Source organism: Nicotiana tabacum, chromosome 3, assembly GCF_000715075.1.
Source record: "Nicotiana tabacum cultivar K326 chromosome 3, ASM71507v2, whole genome shotgun sequence".
NCBI lineage: Eukaryota > Viridiplantae > Streptophyta > Magnoliopsida > Solanales > Solanaceae > Nicotiana > Nicotiana tabacum.
This window is the reverse complement of record NC_134082.1, coordinates 12,336,676-12,347,370: the sequence shown is the minus strand read 5'-3', so window position 1 is coordinate 12,347,370 and position 10,695 is coordinate 12,336,676. Positions and strand designations below refer to the sequence as shown.

Genomic DNA, 10,695 nt, shown 5'->3' with positions numbered 1-10,695 from the left:
ATCTTCAAAAATTATCAATATGTTATTTTTTATAATGAGTGTCCAAATTCCCTTCTATAGCTACATATCTTTCTATTTATAAAGGCACATGGGCCAAAAAACTCTAATAGTACATATCCGAAGAATAGTCACTAGAATATTCTCTTTGTAGTCTCATTTCTAAAATTAGTCGTTGTTGCTTTGCTAAGGGAGTACTCGTCCTCGTCTTTGACCTTCGTTGAGTCCTCGACCTCGATCGCCTTCGCCCTTCATTGAAATCAACTTGATGACACATAACGACCTTTGAAGTTCTTTCTTAATATCGATTAGGCTCATATATACTTATGACAATTTTTAGCCCATACAAATATATTTAATGGAATTTCTTCAAATGCTTAATTGAGGCACACGGTGGTTGTTCTAGTACTCTTTCTAGCTAGTCAAATGATAATATTACATTTGAAGATGATTGGACTATATGGACTAAGACCCAAGGCACTAACCAAAATAAAAAATATAACCATTGGTTAGCACTTGAGGTCCTAGAATTGGTGGTAAAAGTATATTCATTTAACTATTTTTCAAAGTATGATGTTCTAAAAAAATAATGTTTGGGAGAAAAAGTTGAGAAAATTACGATTTACAAATTTTGATTCTCACGAATCTTTGCCAAAATTCATTTTGATACTATACTTGAATATTCTACATGTATGTTGGTAAATGAATCCTATTTGCAGACTAATGCATCGACAATAAGTAATAATACGCCTGAAACAACTGAGTGATTCTTTTTCCCCCCCTTAACTTTTATGTCAATAACTTTCCTCTTGTGACAGATGTTCTAACAGATACTGATATATCATACAGCAATGTGGATGGTGCATCTGTGTTTTAACTTGAGCCAACATTTCGATAAGGTGCTTTTCACTTCTCGCATTAAATATACATCCAAATGTATTGACATTTTGATCTTTGTTAGACTACTCAGTTACATTAGCAGATGAGTTATAAAATTATTAGCACTGACTTGATACGGTTATGTAGAGACATCATTAATCATCACCAATATAGATATATATGTTGCCATTTAAATAAATCATCGCAATAGACATGTCTATGGTAAGGGTTATTCCCCTAATGCGACGGTTTATTCTACTAACTATCTCAATAGCCCTGATAGAATTATGCAACGATTATAACTGTTGCCGTAGATTATCTATTGCAACGCTTATATAACCTCTGTTAAATAACCGTTGCAATAGGTTTATTTTCTAGTAGTGAGTAAATATCTTGCCATAGCCTCGTCACTACCTCGTCGAAGTTAGGCTCGATACTTACTGAGTACATGAGGTTGGTTGTCCTGATACTAAACTTCTACACTTCTTGTGCAAATTCCGACATTGGTTCTAGTGGTGCTCATAAGGGTGATTATCTTGAATTTATCAGGAGATTTGAGGTAGTGTTGTATGCCGCTCGTAGACCCTGGAGTTCTCTTCCTACCTTTTATTACTATTTATTGTACCAGACAATATTGTACTTCATCTTAGACTTTGTATTTAGTACTCTTTGAGCTCATATACTTTGCAATACCAGTTTTGGGAGTTGTTTACGTTAGTTATAGTGGTTTTAGACTTATTATGTTATTTTCGTAGCTTTATTACTTTTATTGATAATATTCTGTTGTTAGATGTTCAATTCTGCTTTTCTTATTGCTGTTAAATATTAGCTTGTCTAGTAAGCGGTGTTAGGCGCTATACGATCCCTTGTTTGGAATTTTGGGATGTGACAAAATAGAACACATAGTAAGCTTAGGGCTACAATTTCTTTTCTTTCTCACCTTTTTTTTTAAAAAAAAAATTTATTTTAAATTTGGGGTAGGTCGTACGAAATATTTTTGAAACCTAAAAGGCAAAGGGATTTATTAGGAAATGGCGCCGTCCTCCAATGAGCAATGACCTCAACAAGGGGTACACCCACACAGTCCCCACATGATTCATGACACATTTACACGCTGCAAACCAAAAACAACGTTAGATTTAGCAATTATCAAGGAGAAAGCCACACGAGCAAGATTATAGATATAATAGTAATAATCTCCTTTCTATCTTCATTCCTCCATCATTCATGATTTCAAGAAAACTATCCATATTACCCCATCAATATCAAATCTACAACTTTTTCTCTTGTAATAATCGATTCTAAGAGAAAAATACAAACACCCTTTTCTTGTTTCTCCCTTGACCCTTTGTTATTTAGTTTGTTTTGAATTGTGGGTGTTTTTAGCTTGTTTTTAGTGTTTTCTTGAAACCCCATCAATATCAAATCTACAATTTTTTCTTCATTCTAAAAGAAAATACAAACACCCTTTTGCACCCTTTTCTTGTTTTTCCCTTTCCCTTTTGTTGTTTTTCTAGTGTTTGTGGAAACCCCAGGTCGAGAAAGAAACAAAGGAATGGCACAAAATAACGAGCAGCAGGTACAGGGGCAGGGATTAATAGAGGCAGGGGTTCTTGATGATATAATAAACAGATTATTGGAGTTTAGGAATGCAAGAACAGTGAGGCAGGTTCAGCTTTCAGAAGCTGAGATCCGTTCACTTTGTAGTGCTTCAAGGGAAATCTTCCTTCAGCAGCCTAATCTTCTTGAACTTGAAGCCCCCATCAAGATCTGTGGTAAACTCTTTCTTCCCACCTCTTTTTTCTTTCCATATGTATGGCAATGTTTATATAGACGATTCATATTTAGCGGTGGCAAAAATTTCTAGGTGATTTCGTCTTATTTGTCTAAGCCTTCATGGTGGATAGATTTATTTCGGTACCTGTGTTGGTGGGAGGTAACACGTACCAGGTGGAATAGTCAAGTTGCGTGCAGCGGGCCCAGACACTACCTTCGTCAAAAAAGAAAAAAATATTGCCGACCTGTGGAATTGAGGCGTGATTGGTTGAGTAGTGTATTGATTTGTGAACTTCTGATGCTTGTAGGTTTAAAGACGTTGTTTTGCTTTTTGAGATATTTGTTATATTCCCCCAAATATGACTAACTTTTATTTGCTGAATTTGGAAATTTTATCTGATAAAAAATTTGGGAAGTTTGGTGAGGTTACTCTTAATCTATAGAGCGTGTATCGTGTAGCACACCATGAAAAGTTGTTTGGTCTAAGTTTATATAACAATAAAAGTTATTTGGTCTAAGTTTATACAACAATAACAACTACTATTAGGCCACAATCTCATACTACTTGGGTCGCCTATATGGACCTCAGTATCCATTTTGCATCATTTGGACCTGTTTTATTCTAACACCCAATAATACTAGAGGTTCGCTAAATTTTTGATAAAAGAAAAACACCAGAGGTTCTCTAATTTTCTACTAAGGTACAAATGGATTTGTGTCTAGGTTATCAAATAGTACTGGCATGTTCTATCTAGTCCTTTTAACTTGACCGTGCACGGGCTTGCTCACTCATTAACGTTTGAGTTAATTGCCTTATGTGCACTTGTGACGTGCGGGTAGTTGGTTTCATTTTTTTCCTTAATGTAAAATGGGTAGAATGTTGATATGTAGGGTGAGGACTGAGGAGTATAATATTACATGTGGTTTTGAATCATATTACCTTTGATATAGTGTATTGCCTTCTACTGATGGTTGTTTTCTGCATGCACGCTGCCCTAAAATGAACTTATGGTATGACACTTGTCATAATTCTTTCTATAAAAGGGTTATAAATCGCTGTAGTGGTTAGATGTGGAAAAGCAAGGAGATAATGAATTCTTTCGTTGTCATTGTAATTAGTCTTATCTATCTTTAAAGAGTGAAGCTTTAATAGTGTTTACATGATTCTTAATTTATGTGCCTTATATTATCATTGCTAGCGTGCTTCCTTTGAAATATTGTATCATTATTAGTATCTTATTTCATGAAGTATGTTTATTTTATGATAGGTTGCTTTTCCCGATTAACAAAATTTTAGTTTCATTGTCTTATCCATGGGCTTTTTGGTTTAAAACTGTGTGTTTTATACTTTGGACTGATAAATCTGTCTCCTTTCCCCTCTCTTTGTTTTTTTGGCTCTGGATTCTAGGTGACATTCATGGCCAATATGGTGATCTTTTGAGGCTTTTTGAATACGGGGGTTTTCCTCCTGAGGCTAATTATTTGTTTTTAGGGGACTACGTCGACCGTGGCAAACAAAGTTTGGAAACAATATGCCTTCTACTTGCATACAAAATTAAATATCCTGAGAACTTCTTTCTCTTGAGAGGAAATCATGAATGTGCTTCTATTAATCGAATTTATGGATTCTATGATGAATGTAAGCGCCGATTCAACGTGAAGCTATGGAAATGCTTCACTGAATGTTTCAATTGTCTTCCCGTTGCTGCTCTCATAGATGAGAAAATACTGTGCATGCACGGTGGTCTTTCTCCAGACCTAACAAACTTAGATCAGATAAGAAATTTACCTCGTCCAACTGATGTTCCAGATTCTGGTTTGCTGTGTGATTTACTTTGGTCAGATCCTAGCCGAGAAGTTAAAGGTTGGGGAATGAATGATAGGGGAGTTTCATATACTTTTGGTCCTGATAAGGTCGCAGAATTCTTGATGCAACATGATATGGACCTTGTTTGTCGTGCCCACCAGGTATTTATACGATTCCTTTTTGTTCTTCCGTTATGTTTTTCAGTATTGATTTGACCAGAATATTTTAAACCTAGGTTGTTGAAGATGGTTATGAATTTTTTGCGGAAAGGCAGCTAGTGACGATATTTTCGGCCCCAAACTACTGTGGTGAATTTGATAATGCTGGTGCAATGATGAGTGTTGATGAAAGTTTAATGTGCTCGTTCCAGATACTGAAGCCAACAGATAGAAAGCCTCGGTTTTTATGAGGCAAAATCGATAGCTTGTAGCTACACTCTCCCAGAGCACCCAAGGTTAGTAGCTTGATGCAATCTTATTTTCCCATTGTATATGCAACACTTATGCTGTTAAATTCTAGAATATCGTGCTATAAACTATTGATTCATCGGCTGATTTCATGATATAGAAGTGAAGATAAGTTAAATTTTGTAAGTTACTTTCACGTTATCCTGCTCATCTCAAAAGTATAATCACTTTAAAGATGTAAATGTTGTTTGCTACTTTCATTCTTGCATACTGCCTGATTTACTTTTTTCATCTAATCCGTCCAATCTCAAAAGTGAAGCAAACATTAAATAACTGTTTTACGTTATTGTGAATTTTGCTTAATCATTCTACTCTCCTCATATCTTTAAGTATTATTTTAACATATAACCAAGTCTAAATACAAAATTGAGTCAAACATCATTCTACTCTTCTCATATCTTTAAGATCTTTGATGGTTCATTCTACTTTGATTCCCCTTCTCACAGTTTTCCGGAATTCCCACCTTTTCTTTCCCATGATTCCATATCTAACTTTCTTTGGGAAAAAGAGTGGTGACGTTCAACTACTTTTTATCCCCTTTTCAAGTTCAATGTGTTATAAAGAAAAATTGTGGGGTAGATAAAGTTAGTCACAATTGAATTTGTGGCGACCATTTTCTTGATCCTATATAAATATGTGTTATTCTGTAAAAGTGATGATTTTGAGTGTTAAGTTACCAAGACGCCCTTTGAGGCAGAAGAATCTTTTAGGATGTCATATGAACATTCAAATATTTATTTCTTTCTTTTTTCCTTTAGGATAAGAAGTAAAACAATTGCCACAAAATATGATTTTGCTGGAAACAGCTTTCACGTTTTTTGCTGCTGGTTTTTACCTTATTTATTTATTTATTTATTATTTTTTTTTTTTTTGCGTTCTGGGTTAGGGAACATGACCAAAACCTTGTTATATGGTTTATTCTAAAATGCTCTTACCAATTGGAAGATCCTTTGTTGATTTGAAAGTTTATATTTGAGCAACTGTTACCATGAATCCAACTTTTGACATAAATTAATTTCTATATCCACCTTATGTTTTATTTTCTTTTACTTCCATGCTTGTGAAGAATTCATTAGCAGTGACATCTAACAGTGGTTGTAGTTTAGAGAAAATTGAATTATAATAATGAGACTTTTCAAAGCAAGCAGAAGGAGAGTGAAGGAAGGGGTAAGGTACATAATGATCAGATATTTTTTTCTTGTCCCCTCTTTGTGTTGCTGTCCTGTTTTTCCAAATTTCAAGGAACTAAAAGCTGTCTGCTATCTTTCTGTAGGATCAATAGAATGACATAGGATTATACCAACGCGGTAGGCTGTGTTAGAGCCTCTTTGTTTAGTGTAAAGAAAATTTCATGTCTTTCTCCCAGTTGAATCTTCCATTACTTTAGATACCGTTTTGAAAAGAAAATGATTGCAGCAGTCATCTGGGCACACTTGTTTCTACGGGAAAAGTCACCAAGTCTAAAACAACATAAAAATATGAAGTATTTGCATATACGTAAAGAAGTTTGCTATACAAGGAAAATAGCATGTTTATGAGTGCTATGATTGTACTCTACAATTGGTATTAATAATTATCAAATAATTGATAAAATTGAGAAAAAGCCTTTTTTTTATCTTACTATTCATCAAAATCCAGAAAACAATAAAAAAATTCGAAAAAAGACTTTTTTGATTGGATGGGAATGAATGAAAAAATATTAAATCGTCCCATCCCATCTTTTAGGTTCCATTTGGGCAATATGTATCCGATTGGGTATGGCTTGTAGTAAACCTCTGTAAGATAAGGAGGATCATAGGGTAGATAACCTTTTCACCATTCTAAACTGTTGCTATCTTACATTTTAACGGGTAAGTGAACAGTTAAGAAGATTGACGATGATGAATAAAACTAAAAAAAAAGCAGTTTGCTCTGCAATTTTAGACATTATTGTGCAGAATTAGTGAGACTAATTTATGGCAGCAGGATACTCCCCTGTTGCAGATTTATAGATGCTACTCATAGTATCTGTTGCCCTCCCAAACGATTGTGTGTTTTAGCATCTTATCATATTTGACTTTCTTTGTTAAGTATCCCATTTAAAGTCAGCTATGGCAAAAGTTAGTCAACTGTATCTTCTTTGCTCTTGGTTTTAAAGGAAAATTTACTTTGTGTCTCACACAATATACACAAGTTGTGTGAGGATTTGTCTATGTTTGACAAGTGGAATCTGTGGACCCAAAATCTTGAATTTTTAGCTCACAAACTCCACTTTTCAAACAAAGACAAAGACAAAGACAAAGACAACAACGTTCACACAATTTTTATCAATTGTGTTGGGCATAAAATAAAGTTTCTCATGTTAAAGTGGTGCAAGTTTGAGATTATTTTTGCTCACAAAATAGTTAATTGAGATTTGCATTAGAGATGTCTTTTCTTCTCCCTCTCTTTTTCTTACCCGTCTTCTATCTCTTAGGGTAATCCTAGTGAGGTGACTTCCATCCTACTTTAAGGAGCTAATTGTATACCTGAACAAACACGGTGAAAATGTTCACATGTTGTGTTTCTCCCAGCTAGTATGCTTTTCTTTACTCCTCGCGTACATATATCTTTGTTTTGGGAGAACCAATTTTTTTTTTATATGTTCTAGGAAGGGGAGCCTTGGAGCAACGGCAAAGTTGTCTCCATATGACCTATATGTCACGGGTTCGAGCAATGGAAGCAGCTACTAATGCTTGCATTAGGGTAGGTTGTATATATCACACCCCTAGGGATGAGGCCCTTCCCCAGACCCTGCGGGATGCTTTGTGCATTGGGTTGCCCTTTTTTTATGTTCTAAGATTCACTGCCTTGTCATCATAATCAGTAAGTTCAATATCAACTAAAGTAATTGATTTAAAGAGTTAATTATAGAGTTGTCCTTTGAAGAGCCCATGATGTATTGCTAAGCATTACGTTGATGTCCCTATTATAAGACCTTATATTCTAATCGTATATGGATAAATTTGCCAGTCAATTTTATCTTTCCTCTATTTTGTGTAAAAAACTTTCTTTTTCCTCAATCTTGAATTTAATCCTACCATGCCCCATCTTCTCCAAACAGTTATACTCGTTCGCAATAGAAAGAGAAACAAAATAAGATAAGAAACAAGAGTGAAATGATTAAGGCAAGAAGAGAGGGGAGTGACTAGGGACTAGGGGTGTTTGTCGGTCGGTACGGTACGGTATTTAGACATTTCGGTTTGGTATTTTCGGTATTCGGTTTTTTAAAATCCTATACCAATACCGTACCTAATTAAATTTGGTATGGTTCGGTTTTTCTCCTTTCGGTTTATTCGGATCGGTAACTTCGGTTTATTCGGTTTGAATACTAACTAGTGCATAGATCCATACACTCTAATATTCTTAATTAAAGTACTCAAAAATACAAAACTGAAAATGTTTGAATACTTCGGTTTCATGTTTTTTCCCTTTTAGTGAAGTTGGTGAGGTACAACCTCGTGAACTAGCAGCATCCAGCAGTTGAATTAAAGGAATGAATACTTATGGTAGCATCATTATATTTTGTCAGTTATTTGTAATTTTGTATTGATATGAACCAGTGAGTAGATCTCCAAATTTTCGCAAAATTTTGGAAAAGCTCATTTAACATTTGCTTTCTTCATGTTTATGGTTAGTGTATTTTGATGCTGCTGTGCTGCAAGTCATTCCCAAACTGCGAGCTTATTTTTGAATGTCTTTTCTTTTCGCATAGGGTGCTATCAAGTTCTGTTTTTTTATTAATTGAGGATGCAATCTTAGTACCTGCAAAAAATCTTATGAACCCATATTTTTCTTCCAACAAATTTTCTTGTTTCTTATGGGCTGAACAGTGGACCTGGAAACATTGTGGATTTAACCATAGTGCTTGTATTGATTTAGTCCAAACTGAAGATGTTTGCTTAAATTGTATGGAATAGTTATATTTTTTATATTTTGAATGGAGCTCGGACTGAGGATTCATATAGCTGAACCCAACTTGCTTGGGGTTGAAATGTGGTGGTTGCTGGGATAAATTATCTGAAAAGTTATGTTTCTTCCTATGTGTATCGCCTTTATGAAGTTTATTTATTATGCAGAAATTCTTATGGTCGGCAACGAGCAGTTGAAGATGCCGATGACTTCTGGGATGTACATGAATGGAGAGGGATCAAGTAGTTGGTTAAAAGCCTTCTCAATTGAGCAGAAAATTTGAGGACCTAACTGTAGTTTTGAGGTGGCCTCGAGGCCACATACTCTTTTTTTATTTTTATCTTTTTTATTTTATTTTATTTTATTTCATGCAATTTATAAAGTAACCGTGTTTCGGTTTGTAAATTGCCGGTGCAAATATGTAGATTGCCAAAAATTTGCTCTGTTGCAGCAACTTCCCTAATTGAATGGTAGTCTTATGTGAGTCTAATGGTTCTTGATTATTGTCTGGTGTTGAAGATTCCTCACTCCTTTGTCCTCTTTGGTAACCATCACCCTTACTGTGAGATACCAAAAAGAATGTTACGAGATTTCTTCTCATCTGTCCGAGTTTGAGTGTATAAAGTTATCCAGTACATGCACCGGTAGAAGGTAGCACATATCTAGTAGAATAATCTGAGTTTCAGTAAGTTGGTCCGGGCTCGGATACCTGGCCTGTTATATTGTTACATCTCCTTGTAATTTGAAGCCGGGGATAAAGTCTTAGTGCTCTCTTTTCCATATAATCCATTAGATTTTCCAAACGGTAGCTGTTTGAGAAATGCTTGTGTTGCTGAATTCTATTAGCAGTGTTAATTAGAGATGTAATACAATAAAAGAGAAATATATTCCATTGACCATAACTGGCTCACTTCAACTAGCTTCTCATGAAATAGGCAGATTTATTCAGTTTTCCATTGTCTTATTTCTTAGTGGTTTAAAATAGAACACGTAATCAAGCAGAAGTAAAGACTTATTAATTAAGTTATAGGATTTTGGATAGAGTAGTCTATTATTAATGATAATACATGTTTCAACAACAACAACCCAGTGTGATCCCACACGTGGGGTCTGAAAAAACATCGCCCACTGTGGGGCTCGAACCCACGACGAGAAGAACCAAAATGATAATACATATTTCAAGAACCAAAATAATCCCCATAAGTTTAGGTTGTGAGATATTAAATTTAAATCTAAATTCACCAAAAAAGTAATACAACTCAAGTGGTGGTGCGAATAACAAATAATCAATGAAAAAATCGAGACCAGACACAATGATGTTGCCATAGAAATGTTGCTTTGTGAAATTGTTGGCAGGGTTTAAAGGTTGATTTGCACAAATACGATCATTCGATGCCGCCATTTAAAGTTTGACCCGTCAAGAAAAGACTTGGAAAAATAACCTCCGTCTAGAATTTTGAAGCATGATGGTTATAATTTTGGGAAGCACTCTGGACGATCGCCAGAATATTTTTTATATGGCAATCATATGTTGAACACCAAGATTTGCTACAAAACTTGACAAATCGGAAGGATTTTTCAGCGTTGAGATTTAAAATCTTGACGATTATCATAACTGTCTGTTAAGAAAAATTCTGGCTATTGCTAGGAGCATTTCTCAAAATTCTGACCAGCATGCTAAAAAGTTCTGGTCGGAGGCTATTTTCCCATGAATTTTCTTATTGTGATCAAAATTTAAATGCTGGTCCTCAAAAGGTGGGTGAAGTACACAAACAGTCCTCAAATTGCTGGACACTTTCAAAGTAGCCCATGCCTAGGGGCAAATATGGTCAAAAGTTA

The 10,695-nt window shown here is 35.0% G+C and overlaps 1 protein-coding gene across 1 annotated transcript; it reads left to right on the top strand.

Annotated features, from left to right (window-relative positions):
• Positions 1-1,929: 1,929 nt before the first annotated feature.
• LOC107762541 (serine/threonine-protein phosphatase PP1 isozyme 1-like) lies at positions 1,930-9,378 on the top strand. The gene is made up of 4 exons (XM_016580907.2): positions 1,930-2,651; positions 4,061-4,620; positions 4,695-4,913; positions 9,024-9,378. Exons 1-3 carry the CDS (start codon positions 2,432-2,434, stop codon positions 4,866-4,868), a joined length of 954 nt encoding a protein of 317 aa, XP_016436393.1. The 5' UTR covers positions 1,930-2,431; the 3' UTR covers positions 4,869-4,913; positions 9,024-9,378.
• The last annotated feature ends 1,317 nt before the right edge of the window (positions 9,379-10,695 follow it).